This window comes from Miniopterus schreibersii, assembly GCF_964146895.1.
Source record: "Miniopterus schreibersii genome assembly, chromosome: 2".
NCBI lineage: Eukaryota > Metazoa > Chordata > Mammalia > Chiroptera > Miniopteridae > Miniopterus > Miniopterus schreibersii.
This window is the reverse complement of record NC_138102.1, coordinates 78,928,828-78,944,040: the sequence shown is the minus strand read 5'-3', so window position 1 is coordinate 78,944,040 and position 15,213 is coordinate 78,928,828. Positions and strand designations below refer to the sequence as shown.

Sequence of the window (15,213 nt, the reverse complement as noted above, 5' to 3'; positions counted from 1 at the left end):
GCGGGCTCGATCCCCAGTCTGGGGCATGCAGGAGGCAGCCAATTAATGACTCTCTTATCATTGATGTTTCTATCTCTCTCCCTCTCCTTTCCTCTCTCTGGTCAATAAAGTTATATTTAAAAAAAATAAAAAAATAAAATATTTTTAATTTAAATTTTGAAGTTAAAAAATTCTGTGAGGATGTGTAGAGCTGTAATTCATGTCTAGGTCAGAATCATTATTGACAATCACCCACCCACTACCCCCCAACCCGCACTGTCAAAAGTCTCTTAAGAGTCCACAAGTTTGCTGCAAGTTTTCTAGACTTTGGAAAACTCATCAAAAGAGCAGAACAACGGATAAACAACGGACAAAATCCACAAAGATAAAACAGACTACTGAACAGTGATTAAATGATGTAAAATTTATAAATTGCATATAATTATATATAATGATTATTTTACTTTAAAAAGCTTCACTTTACAAAAAGCTTCAGCATAGGTTTCACATACCCAGCTTCTAAGTGCACTTAAGATGATCTGTGTACAGATACTTAGTTTGTAGTTTTTCTAGAACAGTTTGCATGTCTCTGTTTTATAGATGAATGAGTATTTTACATAAATGCAAATCTATGAATCCATTTTGTTCCTTGAAACACTGGTAATAGTAAATCAACAAGCATTATCTATCAGTTACTCCTTTAGATGCTGTGCTAAATCCTGGAATGAGGCACACAGGTCCTGCTCTAAAGCAGTATGTGTCCAACAGGGAAGATAAATCAAACAAGTGAAGAATTAAGTAAAAAAGCTTGTTTTTTTTAAATGTTAGTGACAATAGGAAAAAAAGTAGAGAGATAAAGGTTTTAACAGATTAACTAGTATTCAGATAATACTCGATATAGAGAGATTCAGAACGGAGATCAGGGACAGGAGACCTAGGGAAAGCTTTGCAGAGCCAAGAGTTATTGCTGCGTTTAGAAGGCAGACAAACGTTGACAGGCAAAAAGAAAATGTATTTATCAGTCCCAAACAAAAGTACAGAGGAAGATGTATTTAGGGAAGAAGTTCTCTAATTTGAATTTGACGAAACATTTGCAAATGGACTAAAGATTTCTTAAAATTTTCTTTTCTGAAGGAAAAACTTACTGGAGTTTCAAAAAGTACTTTCAAATAACATTCAAACTATAATTCAATTTACCTCTTCCTTGGGGCATCTTCTGTAGCTTTTTGAAGTCTGCCAACTCTAGCCTCCAAACTTTTAAGCGGTCTTCTGTTGGGCGGCTTTGTGGTTTGTCCATTTACTGTGCTTAATTCAACTTTCATGTCCTTAATAATATTTAACAAATCTTTTTTCGAACTCTCCTTTACACTGTCTTGCCTCTCTGGCTGCTTGGAAATCTCATGGGTTGGAATGGATTTCCCATCTTTTTTGCTATAGATCACATTGTTAGTACCAAAATATCTTTGGATATTATTTTTTGTCCTGGAAAGATTAAAGGGAAAAAAAGAAAGAAAAAATACAATGCAAAATAATAAAGCAAGGACTCAAAAAACTGTTTCTATGTGTTTTTAAATTTTTCAATTCTAGCCCTTCCCTTTTCCTTTTTAAATTGAGGTATAACTGATATAATATTATATTAGTTTCAGGTGTACAACATGACTCAATATTTGTATATATTGCAAAATGATCACCGTAATTGATCTTGTAATTTTTATTATTGTTGTTAACCACCACAATGACAGCAATTTAACATTTATTAAACATATACTATGTGCCTAGTCTTACACAACATATTTTTTGGTAAATTTTTTTCATACCTACATCAACTCCCTAAGGTAGGTATTATCCCCATTTTGCAGATAAGGAAACTAGAAACCAGAGAAGTGAAGTAACTCACCCAAGGTCATGAAGCTCAGAGCTCAATAAGGCCTAAAACACACTGGTGTGCCACAAATGGGTTACAGATGTGCTGAGACATTGATCACCTAGTCCTTGGGGTGACTGGGTAAGGCCTGGAACTGCTCGTGTTCCTGTCTGTTGCCTCCTTCCATTCACCGCGGGGTTTGGTACAAATATCACTTTCTATGTACTCAATGACATTTAAAAAAGGTTGTGAAACACTGACATGGTTAATAAATTTCAATTTATTATTTGAAAACTCAAATCTGACTGACTGACAAGGCCTTGCTCTTAATATGATACAATAATACTTCCTTAAAAAGTTATAAATAAACAATATGAAAATAAAGAAATTTCTATCTAAAAAAGGGTACTTTCTGTTGAAAAAAATTCTGGCTATTATTCTAATCTGGTTAACTTTCTCATCGAGTTATGTGCCATTTAACCAATCACCATTTGTAAGCTAAGCTAAAATGGAACAGAAAAAAGAGTATTTTGATATTTGACAAAACTAATGACTGTGTTAGTTTCAGGAGGAGGGTATAGTGTATAAAAAGTCATTCATTAAAATAGCGAATAACTACTGTGTGCTGGGCACTACAGTAGGCACTAACAATATATTAGTCAATAAGAATTTTATTGTCCCTATCTTGAAGCAAACAGGACAGAGCACTGTTTCTCAAACTTTAAAATGTATAGGAATTACCCTAGACGACTTGTTAAAACACAGACTCTTTGGTCCCACCAAGAAATTGTGATTCAGTAGCTTTGAGAAAGGATTTGAGAGTTTGTTTTCTAACAAGTTCCCAAGTAATGCTGATGGTACCCATCAGAGGACCACATTTGAATAACTGTGTTATGTATGTTATTGAAATCCTTAAAATCCAAACAATTTTATTATTCCTGTTTTACAGAAGAACTACTGTTCAAAGAGGTAAGTTAATGGTTCTTAACCTTTAGAGATCACATGAATCACTTAGGAGCTCATTTACACTCAGATTCCAGAGATTCTTAGTTGTTAAGTTTGGAATGGGGTTCAAGGGTCTGCACTTAACCAAGACCCCAGGTAATTCTGATGCAACTGATCTCAAATACCCTGCATCAGACCCTGGGTTAAATACTGTATCAAGTTTTCAAAGCCAGCAAATGGTAGTGCCAGGTTAGGGACCCTTTAATGAAAAAGAAAACGGCTATTTCAAAAAATGCTAAAACAAACTATTTGAGCTGCTTATAAAAATGTCAGAGACTAATACATCAGGAACTTAAAAATTAGAATGAAAAACCTATTGCATAACTAGTATCCTCATATTACTCAACTTAGGATAATGCTCTAATTATTATTTCACACACGAAAGTTAAATTAAATTAAAGGTATAACAGAAAGGTGGCAATTGGGAGAATGAATCTCACATATAACCCATATTTCAACGTTTCTTTCCAAGACTGCTATAGTACCCTGGAAAATACACTTATATCACGAAAATCATGTCTAGGAAGCAACTCCATAACACTAAACTAATAAAACTCTAGCTCTAACCTCCCATCTGAGCATGTTCCCACTGAGAGTATCTCATTAGCACTTCAAATGCAACACATCCAAAACCACACTCAAGAACTTCCCTCTCAGACTGATTTTCCATTTCACACTTTTGTACTGAATGGGCCTCTTACCATAGATATTTTTGTATTCTAAAAACTGTGACATATTTAAAAGCCTTCTCAAAGCTGCTCCTCATTCTTCTGCTAACATTAGGTACCCTAATCCTTCCAGGCAACCAGCTGAAATCTTTGCTCTGACTACGCTACCCTTATATGTCACGTATTATCAATTCTACCAATGCAATTTTTTTCCTCCATCCAGCTACTTCTTCCCATCACCACGGCTACCAACCTACTTCAGTGCTGTACTTACCACAGTGGCCCCAAATCGTCCTGCATGGAATACATGCAGAATTAAGTTTTCATAATCATTAGAGTTCCCAGAGAATAAATACCAACACCAAGTTTGCCACATCTCTTCTTGCCTGTCTAATTCCAACCCTTGGTCTGCCTTCAGATTATTTCAGATTTCTTCTCCAGAAAGTATACTCTGAAATTCTCCTACAATGGTTAGGTGTCCCTATTTGCTCACTCAGCAATTATTAAGTTAATAGAGCATTCTGTGCTACCTATACTATCTTAGCTATTACCTTACTTAAATTGCCTCCTTGGTGTAACTGTAAGCTACGTGATGGCAGGACTGTCCTATTCGGGGCTCAAAACTAGTGCTGGCACACTGTAAGCACTTTCAATAATAAAGAATCAGTGGGGGCAGGAATGTGATTGAGACCATCACAGTCTTGAGAGGCAAAAAAATAAAAATTAAAACTTCGCTTCTGGACAAAATGAGGGGAGAAGTGGCATGAAAGAAGTGGCGCAATGTGTCACAGATAGAGCACAAGACAGCAGACCAGGAATGTAACCGTAGCTGTTTCCCACGGACACTATGACCTTGGGCAAGTCATTTTACCTTTCTGGGATTTCCCTTTCCTCAGATTTAAAGCAACGGCTTCTAAGATCCCGCGGGTTTTAACGTCGACCTCAGGAAGCCGGAGAATAACAACTGAATACGCCGGAGGGGCAAGGGGGTTGCCTGAACAACTGCGGGGCCAACAGCGCTGACATGCGGTACCTGACGGGTCCGTGCGGAGCACCGAGCAGCACAGTCGCGGGCGCCGACCCCTCTGGGCCTCCAGGGCACAGAGGGAGGCGGGAAAGAGGGCGAAGAGGTAGGATCGCAGAGACTCTTGGAAACATTGCCCAGAAACAAAGCGACATGCGAACGGGAAAAGCGTGTCGTCGGCCAAACGCGTCCCCCGCCTCTCTCTTCCGTTCCTCGGCGTGACGCGTTCCTCTCCATTCGCGTTCCGGCGGACGACAGCGTCCGCTAACCGTGTTCCGGCCTCGCCCGCGGTTCCGCCGTCGCGGCGAGTCCGGTCGCAGAGGTGGAGTCGGGGGTGGAGTTTAGCGCGGATGCGTCGGTTGAGGCGGGACCCCGAAGGGAGAATGGAGGGAGCGGTCAGCTGTGCACACGCTGCAGACGGGCCAGTAAGATGAGGCGGAGAACTGCCCGAGCCGTGCAGTGTTTCGGGGAGAAGACCCGGTGTTCATTAACGGTCTCAAAGTGGCGGGCGGGCGGGGCTCGGGGTTGAGCTGCGACCGTGAACCCAGGAACCGGGAGGGCAGGGTGGGCTCCTGTCGGGGCGCGTGCCCCGGTTGCGGCCTCGTCCCCGCGGGCGCGTGCAGGAGGCAGCCGATCGGTGACTCTTTTTCATCATTGATGTTTTTATCTGTCTCTCCCTCTTTCCTCTCTCTGAAATCAATAAGAAAACATTAAAAAAAAAAAAAAAGTCTCAAAATGGCCCTGGCAGGTGTGATTCAGTGGTTCGGGCGCTGGGCCGGCCGCACCCAGGGATCGCTGGTTCGATTCCGGTCGAGGGCAGATACCTGGGGTGCAGGCTCTTCCCTGCCCGGACGGGGGCACGTGCGGGGGGCACCCCGTGGGCGTGTCTCCCTCACCCCCCACTCCGCTCTTTCTCTCCTCCCGCCCTCTTCGGAAATAGGTGGAAAAAATATCCTCGGCTGAGGATGAACAAAAACCAAACCAACCAAAAAACAAAACAAAAAGTCTCAAAATGATCCATGGCCACCAAGGAGGTTTAAAAATTACCGATAGGACATGCTCCCCGATAAATTAGTATTTCTTTTCAGTCTCTATGCTTGAGGTAGAGTCAAAATATGAGAGATATGTTTTGCTTTTCAGAACTGCCTTTAGAGATAAAAAGATGCAAGAGAAAAGACTTGTCGTTACTCGGTCCCTCAGGAAGGCAGTGACAGGGGCCCAGAAGCCATGAAGGCTTCTCAACTCTGCAACACACGAGCATAAACTCTGCCAGAAATGCGGCCAGTGGGTCACATGGGAACCTCTAGCTTACATGCCATACTAGCTGTTGAATGTTGACATCAACATTTCTCTGCAGTTTCAAATAAGAATCAAGATTGGTAGTAAATTTTTTGTGATGCTGAAAACACAGCTTACCTTGAGCAGACCTTGCTAATATCCACTAGTCCTGACAGAACCTTTGTGACAGTGCTAAACACATACACTCAGGGATGTTCTTCCCAACTTATAGCCGACATTGTATCCTAAATAAGGTGCCCTCTATGTCAAAACTTTGTTTCATTTTTCTACAGGGTATCACTATTTGAAATTTTCTCATATATGTATGTGCTTTCTCATATATTTATATTTATCTTGCACTGCGTTCCATGAAGGATTGGACTTTGTCTTATTCGCTGCTGTGATCCTGGTTCCTAGAACTGTGCCTTGTCATATAATAGATGCTCAAAAATATTTGGTAAATAAATAAATAATTTCCAAATACAAAAGAAAAAATAGGGGCAGATAGTTTAAGAAATTTGCCCAAGTTCATACAGCTAGTAAATTGCAGTGCTAGATTCAAACTCAGAACCACCTAACTCTGATATCCTTGTCCACCCTGGAATGCCTTAGGGTTTCTACTTTTAGTCATGCATAAAAGTTACATGGGGATGGTTGCTAACACACATTACTGAGTAGCTCAGGCACTGACTTAATAGGTCTGAGTCTGAGAGTCCAACAAGCACCCAAGGTGATTGCAATGTAGGTGGTCCTCAGACAAAACTTTCTGAAACACTACAATGACCCTATAACTTATTTAGCTATTCATAGCTCTGCATACCCTTAGAATACACATAAAAAGTGAAATAGTTGGTGCAGGAACAGATTATTACTTTGGATGAGTCTCAAAGGCATTATGTTAAGTGAAATGAAGCCAGACACAAGAGACTGTGTGATTCCACATATATGACAATGTAAAGAAGACAAAGCTACAGGAACAGAAATCAGATCAGTGGTTAGCAGGGGTTGGGGATGGAAAGAGGTGGCTGAGTATGGAGTATGAGGAAACTTTTGGTGGTTATTGAAATACTCTATATCTTGACTCTGGAGGGCATATGGCCTTATCAAAACTCACAGACCTGTACACCTAAAAAGTATACATTTTACTCTATATAAATGATATCTCAACAAACCTGACTTTAACAAAAAAGATAATCATTACAGTAGTTCTCATTGGCCATAAATCAAAACATAAGAGAATAATACATTTTAAAAAATAATAAATCTGTTCTTAGAAAAACCATAACTTATGCAACTGTCCAGAGCAGGAATTTATGAGAGCAACAAAAATGTAGCCTGAAAGTAGAAAAACTTTTCCTTCTTTCTGCTAGTATTAATTCACCAGTCATTTTCTTCTCAGTGCCCCCTTGAAGTGTGCTTTCTAGAACAATGTGTTTTTGGCAAGAGGGAGCAAATTAAAATAAAATAGGTCCTGATATACATCAGTGACTTTGTCCTAATTGTCTTATAAATCCTACACTAATAAACTGAACAAGCTTTCCATGAAAATGGGAAAAAAAATTACTCTATATTCTAGTTACCAATTGCTGCATAACAGACCACTCCAAAACTTAGTGACTTAAAACAACAATATATTACCTCTCATAGTTCTGTGTGGTTCTGTGGTTGACTGGGCTCAGCTGGGTGGTTCCTGCTTGGGGTCTCTTATGAGGCTGCAGTCAGACAGCAACTAGTCTGAACTGTATGTCCAAGATATTTTTTTTCACTTACATAGCTGATGGCTCATCTGGAATGACTGCAAGAAATAGGTTCTCTCTCCATCTCTCTCCTTCTTTCACTCTCTCTCCCCGCCCCTCCACATGGCCTCTGAAGGGTAGTAGAATATGCTACCCCAAAATATGCCACTTTGGTATAAGGCTAATTTTCAGCTGTAGGCATTTGAGAAAAAGCCAATACAGGGTGGGGCAAAAGTAGGTTTACAGTCATTTGCATGGAAAATAATACAATAATAAATAATAATACATGGATAAACTCTGTGTTTTGCATACTCACAACTGTTTAAACCTACTTTTGCCCCACCCTGTATAGACAAGAAAAGCTCTCTCTGGCCTCCCACTATATGTGTGAAAGTGGGACATACATTTGTAAAGTTGTTCCCGCTCCCTTCTCTACCAGGAAAACAAAAAGTAAACCGTTGGAGAACACTCAAGAGGCTTATCAGCCCAAAGATGGCACTAAAGGAATCTACATAACTAACTTTACTAAGTAGCCCTTATCTTAGTGCCCCCATATATTTGCCTTCCCACAATTTGCTGCCCTAGAAACTCAAAATCCTTTACCTTTGGTCACTTCTCTAAAATTTTATAGTTCTTTTAAGATGCTATATAAACCCAAGTTCTAACTAGCTCCTTTAGTTACTCATCTCTGAGTGCTCCCATGAAATTCAACTGACAACATCCAGCTGGGTGTGCATATTTATGTTAATAAACTTTTATCTATTTTTCTCTTGTTAGTCTGTCTATTGTCAGTCAAATTGACAGGGAACCTACGATGGGTAGAGGGAGAAGAGAGTTTCTTTTTCTCTTACACTTCTCTGTCTGGCTAGCTTGGGCTTTCTAACAACATGGCACCTCAGGGTGTTTGGATTCTTACAGAGAAGCTAGTTTGCCTTAGAGCAAGGGTTCACAGGCCCACGCTAAAGCTGCCCAGGTTTTAATGACCTACCGTGGACAGTCACATAGCATCACTTCTGCGACATTCTGTGGTGAAAAGTGAGTCACAGGGCCAGCCCAGATCCAAAGGAAGGGGCCTATTCCTCCCTTCAAATGCCAGGAAGAATGGCTCACTGGGCACCATCTCTGGAGACTTACACATCACAGCAAGCTTTTAATTGTCTATTCACTTCATCAGTCTGCATGGTGGTGGTGTTTTTTAATTTTCAAACATCATAATGATCTTTTTAAAAATTTCATATTTCAATTTGTGTAAAATTTGGCAAAGAACTGTCACATACATTATTTAATATCTTCATCATGATAGCTATTGAGGTAAGCAGGGCAAGGATTTTTATTCCCAATTCACTAATGGGAAAAATGAGCCTCAGATAAGTTAGGTGAGTCAACCAAGTTACGTGACCAGTAAGTGTCAGTCCATGAGCCTCTGACTCCTAACCAAGGTTCTTTCCCTGTTTCTCTTGCTACTCAATGGCATGTTTGTGTTTCATTGGCATTATTCCAGTCTGAATGTTGAAGTTCCACTGACGACATAACAGGTGCTAGTGTCACCAAAACCATGCTTCTGACATTATGTAGTAAAACAAATTTAAAAAGAGCAAAGGAAACTTTAGCGACCTATCTGCTAGAGAGATTTTAATTAGAATTATTTTAAATTGAGGTTGTAGGTGTTGATTGCATTATTTAAAAGAAAGTGCTTCTACTCTTATACTATTGAAAACTCTCCTGCCCTCAGCATAGCTAGATCATCAATAGTGGTAGAATATAAAGTAGTCATAAATCAGTTTACACCACTAAGTAACTTTTTAAACCAGCCACTTGTCCTATCTCCCCTTTCATCTATTCCTTATTTGGATAATGAATGAACAACAGATGAACTAGTTTGGATTTTACTCCCCCTTCTTGTCCTTGGTTAAAATTCAGTCTTAATAGTTGCTGAAATAGCTTAAAGTCAGAGGTGGGAGAGAAAAGGGTGTCAAGGAGACTGTTTAAGAGAGGTGATGGATGCTTTGATAATAGTATTGTCCACAACAAGAAAACCTTGTGCTGGTTAAATAAACATACAAGGCACAGTATCGTAGCATCCTGTAGGACAGTGATGACTAATCAGATTCTTTAATCAAACAATGTTGTGACAAGAAAAAAAATGTTTCTAATAATAACCTTTAAACAACTCCACTATTTTAAAAAAGCGTTTCAAAGATCACTTAAGCCCTATAACTTTTAAACTTGATTTTAACTTTGTGAAATAGGAGGTGATGCTTTTGGAAAAAGTAGCAATAAATTTGCCATCATGAACTAATGTTAGAGCTGGTCTCAAAGTAACCTAAAACAGTGCATAGACAAGTCATGAATGCTCAAAGGATTGTGAAGAAGAGATTCTGCCTTCTCAGGTCACAAGTATTTATTGGTGACATTGTTTAGAGTTGGTGGTTTACAATGGCAAGCAAACATCAAAGTCAAGAACAACAAAAAAGCACATCCTACTAGTGTTAGAGAGTTAATTCCCTGGGTCTCCTTATCTCCTTAATACACAGAGACCAGCGGAGACAGGGCCTCCTACTATTAGCCCGTATTAAAGCTATTGGAAGGGTGCCCGTGGCATATACCACTCACAAAATTCCCATAATTAGAGAAAAATAAACTCATGTTTTTAAACCTATTTAAAATTTTTCCAAGAAAATAAAAGCAAAAAATGAAAATAAAAAATAAAAAAGGAGAATAAAGCAGTCACATGAAAACCCCTTAGCTCCAGCATTATAGTAGACATAGCAGAACCTGGCTCTTCCAGGGCGGTAGGCAGGGACCAGGCTCCATCCCCTCTGGGGGAGTTGGGCAAGCTTTCTTACTCCCTCTGGGTCTCAGGTGCCTTATCTGTGGAAAAGGGAGTAACGATAGTACCTACCTTATAGGGTTGCTGTGAGGATTAAGTGGGTTATAATATGTATTTGTACTTAAAATAGTGCTTAGTACACAGTAAGTACTATATGTTTGTTACTATTATAGTAAAAATTGGAAGGCGGTGGTAATAGCCTTCAAGATTTATTTAAAATTAAAGAAGCTGTACAGAAAACAATTTTGTTTTTTAAAATAAACTTTTACTTTTGAAATAATTTCTACATAAGGGAAAGTCACATAAACAGTACAATTATTTTCCTTATATCTTTAACCCAGACTACCCAAGTGTTAATATTTTACCACATTTGTTCTTCTCATTTGCATTCTCTCTCCTATAATTTTTTTCACAAAACACGAGTGAGTTGCAGACATAATGCTTTTAATCTCTAAGTAATATTGGGTATATTTTCTAAAAACAAGGACATTCTTTTACATTAACACAGTACAATTATAAAATTAGGAAATTAACATTGATACAATACAATAATTAAATCTACACAGTTTATTCAAATTTCACCAACTGTCACAGTGATGTCCTTCATAGCAAAAGAGAAACCCTTTTTCTAGTCCAGCACCCAACCAGAGATCACAAGTTGCATTTAACTCCATGCCTCCTTATCCTGCTTGATTTACTTCAGTTTCTCTTTGTCCAGTCTGTCTTTGTCCTTCATGACTTTGACAATTTTTAAGAATTCAGATCAGTTATTTTGTAACACATCTCAATTTCTTTTCTGATTATCCTAGTGATTAGACTGAAGTCATTCATTTTTGGCAGGAGAGCCATAGAAGTGAGGTTGAGTCCCTGTGCTTCATATAAATAGGCACAGATATTTATTTGTCCATTACTGGTGGCATTAAAAATAAAGAGTTGGATGAAGAGGTCTAGAAAGGTTCTGAGCACAGGAGCTTTTGTCCCCATAAAGTAGGGGTGTGCCACCAGTCTGGCACAGAGATCTGTTTGCTAACACGGAAGCTCCTGCAGAAAACAAGTTTGGTTCAGGATATTAAATTATTTAGAAGGCTAGTAAACACTGTCCTTTATTTTAAATTAAATTTATTGGGGTAACATTGGTTAATAAAATGATATGTTTCAGGTGTACAATTCTATAATACATCATCTATATACTCCATTGTATGCTCACCACCCAAAGTCTACTTTCCCTCAGTCACTACATATTTAATCTTCTTTACCCTTTGTCCCCTCACCCCCCAGTAACCACCATACCATTGTCTGTGTCTTTGTTTTTGTTTGTTAGATGCTTTCTGTTTTATATTCCACATGTTAGTAAAATCATATGGTTCTTGTGCTTTTCCATCTGATTTATTTCACTTAGCATGATACTCCAAGATCCATCCATGTATTGATATTTTATCATTTTTTATGACCAAGTAGTATTCCATTGTGTACAAGTACTACATCTTCTTTATCTAATCATCCATCAGAGAACTCTTAGGTTGCTTCCCTTTGTTGACTATTGTAAATAATGCTGCAATGAACATAGGGGTACATATATCTCTACGAATAAGTGTTTAAATTTTCCAGGTTGATACCCAGAAGAGGGATTGCTGGGTCATAGGGTACCTCTATTCTTAATTTTTTGAGGAACCCCCATACTGTCATTTGTAGAGGTTGTACCAATTAGCATTCACACCAGCAGTTACAAGGGTCTCTTTTCTGCACATCTTCTACAACACTTGTTATTTCTTGTCTTTTTTATTTTCTTTTTAATCCTTACCCGAGGATACATTTTCCATTGCTTTTCAGAGGGAGTGGAAGGGGAGGGTGAGTGAGAGAGAGAAGCATCAATGTGAGAGAGACACGTCAATTGGTTGCCTCCTGCTCACCCACTGACAAGGGCCAGGGATTGAGCCTGCAACCGAGGTACATGCCCTTGGCTGGGATCGAACCTAGGACCCTTCAGTCTGAAGACCAATGCTGTAACCACTGAGCAAAACCAGATAGGGCTCTTGTCTTTTTTTCTAATAGCCTTTCTAACAGGTGTGAGGTAGTATCTCATTGTGGTTTTGATTTGCATTGCCCTCATAGCTAGTGAATCTGAGCATCTTTTCATATATTTGTTGGCCATCTATATGTCTTCTTGGCAAAAATATCTGTTCAAGTCCTCTGTACATTTTTTAATGTATTATTTTTTGTTGTTGTTGAGTTGTATGAGTTTTTCATATATTTTGGATATTAGTCACCTATCAGAGGAATTGTGCAAAAATCTTCCATTCTGCTGGTTGCCTTTTTGTTTTGTTGATGGTTTGGCTGGCTGAGCAGAGGTTTGATTTTTTTTTTTTTTATTACCTTTATTGTTGAAAGTATTACAGATGTGTCTCCTCCCCTCCTCCCCCCATTGATCCCCTCCATCTTGCATCCGCTCCCTCTCAGCCCTTCTCTATACTATTATTGCCTGTGTCCATGGGTTATGCATATATGCATATAAGTTCTTTGATTAATCTCTCCCCACCCATTTCTTCAACCTCGTCTTCCCTCTGAGATCCTTTAGCCCGTTCCATGCTTCTATGACCCTGGATGTATTTTGTTAATCAGTTTCTTTTGTCCATTAGATTCCACATATGACTGAGATCATGTGGTACATGTCTTTCTCTGGCTGGCTTATTTTGCTTAGCATAATACTCTCCAGGTCCATACATGCTGTCCCAAAGGATAAGAGATCCTTTTTTTTTTTTTTTACACCTGCTTAGTATTCCATGGTGTAAATGTACCACAGCTTTTTTATTCACTCATTTACTGATGGGCACTTTGGCTATTTCCAGATCTTAGCTATTATAAATTGAAATTCTATGAACCTAGGGGTGCATAAATTATTTCTGATTGGTGTTTTGGGTTTCTTAGGATACATTCCTAGCAGTAGGATCACTGGGTCAAAAGGCAGTTCCCGATTTAATTTTTTGAGGAAACTCCATACTCTTTTCCATAGTGGCTGCACCAGCAGTGTACTAGGGCTCCCTTTTCTCCACACCCTCACCAGCACTTGTTTGTTGATTTGTTGATGGTAGCCATTCTGACGAGTGTGAGGTGATATCTCATTGTTGTTTTAATTTGCATCTCTCTGATGATTAGTGACTTTGAGCATTTTTTCATATGTCTTTTGGCCATCTGTATGTCCTCTTTGGAGAAGTGTCTATGTCCTTTGCCCATTTTTTAATTGGGTTGTTTGTCTTCCTTTTGTTAAGTTGTATGAGTTCCTTATATATTTTGGATATTAACCCTTTATCAGATGTGTCATTGGCAAATATGTTCACCCATGCAGTGGGTATCCTTTTTGTTTTGTTGGTTTCCTTTCCTGTGCAGAAGGTTTTTATTTTGATGTAGTCTCATTTGTTTATTTTCTCCTGTTTCCCTTGCCCTGGGAGATGTATCAGCAAACATATTGCTACAAGAGATGTCTGAGATTTTGCTCCCTATGGTTTCTTCTAGGATTTTTATGGATTCACGTCAGACATTTAAGTCTTTTACCCATTTTGAGTTTAATCTTGTGTATGGTGTAAGTTGGTGGTCTAGCATCTTTTTTTTTTTTTTTTTTGCATGTACCTGTCCAGTTTTCCCAGTACCATTTATTGAAGAGACTGTCTTAACTCCATTGTATGCTCTTGCCTCCTTTGTCAAATATTAGTTGAGTATAATGGCTTGGGTTAATTTCTGAGTTCTCTCTTCTGCTCCACTGATCTATATGTCTGTACTTGTGCCAGTACCAGGCTGTTTTGATTACAGTATCTTTGTAGTATAACTTGATATCTGGTATTGTGATCCCTTCATCTTTGTTCTTCTTTCTCAAGATTGCTGAGGCTATTCGGGATCTTTATGGTTCCATATAAATTTTTGGAGTATTTTTTCTAGATCTGTGAAATATGCCATTGGTATTTTAATAGGGATTGCACTGAATCTATAGATTGCTTTGGATAGTATCAACATTTTAATGATGTTAATTCTTTCAACCCATGAACACAGTATATTCTTCTACTTGTTTATATCTTCCTTATCTCTTTTTGCAACATCCTGTAGTTTTCCAAGTACAGGTCTTTACCTCCTTGGTTAAGTTTATTCCTAAGTATCTTAATTTTTTTTTGTTACAATAGTAAATGGGACTGTTTTTTTAGTTTCCCTTTCTGAGAGTTCATTGTTGGTGTATAAAAATGCCACAGATTTCTGGGTGTTAATTTTATATCCTGCTACATTGCAAAATTCATTTATTAAATCTGTTTTTTAGTGAAGTTTTTAGGATTGTCTATGCACAATATCATGTCATCTACAAATAATGACAGTTTTATTTCATCCTTTCCAATTTGGATGCCTTTTATGTTTTCTTCTTGTCTCATGGCTGTGGCTAGGACTTCCAGTACTATGTTGAATAAGAGTGGTGAAAGTGGACATCCCTGTCTTATTTCTGTTTTTAAGGGAAATGGTTTTAGTATTTGACCATTGAGTATGATGTTGGCTGTAGGTTTGTCATATACAGCCTTTATTATGTTGAGGTATGAGCCCTTTATTTCCACTTTGCTGAGAGCTTTTATCAAAAATGGGTGTTAGATTTGTGGAATGCTTTTTCTATGTCTATGGATATAATCATATGATTTTTGTCTTTCAGTTTGTTTATGTGATGTATCACATTTATTGTTTGAGAATATTGTACCAGCCTTGCATCCCTGGAATAAATCTCAGGGATTTGGTCATGATGTGTGATCTTTTTAATATACTGCTGAATCCGATTTGCTAATATTTTGTTGAGGGTATTAGCA

At 38.5% G+C, this 15,213-nt stretch overlaps 1 protein-coding gene across 2 annotated transcripts in view; it reads right to left on the bottom strand.

Annotated features, from left to right (window-relative positions):
- MRPS31 (mitochondrial ribosomal protein S31) overlaps positions 1 to 4,845 on the bottom strand; it is a 33,146-nt gene extending 28,301 nt beyond the window's left edge. Inside the window, exons 1-2 of one of the 2 annotated variants that reach the window (XM_081129854.1) lie at positions 4,550 to 4,845; positions 1,177 to 1,461 (exon numbers count right to left, since the gene is read on the bottom strand). In XM_081129854.1, the coding sequence (XP_080985980.1) occupies positions 1,177 to 1,461; positions 4,550 to 4,695 (431 nt within the window). In that variant the 5' untranslated portion in view covers positions 4,696 to 4,845. The remainder of the gene's footprint in view (positions 1 to 1,176; positions 1,462 to 4,549) is intronic. The other variant, XM_081129855.1, reaches the window with a different exon arrangement.
- Positions 4,846 to 15,213: the final 10,368 nt, after the last annotated feature.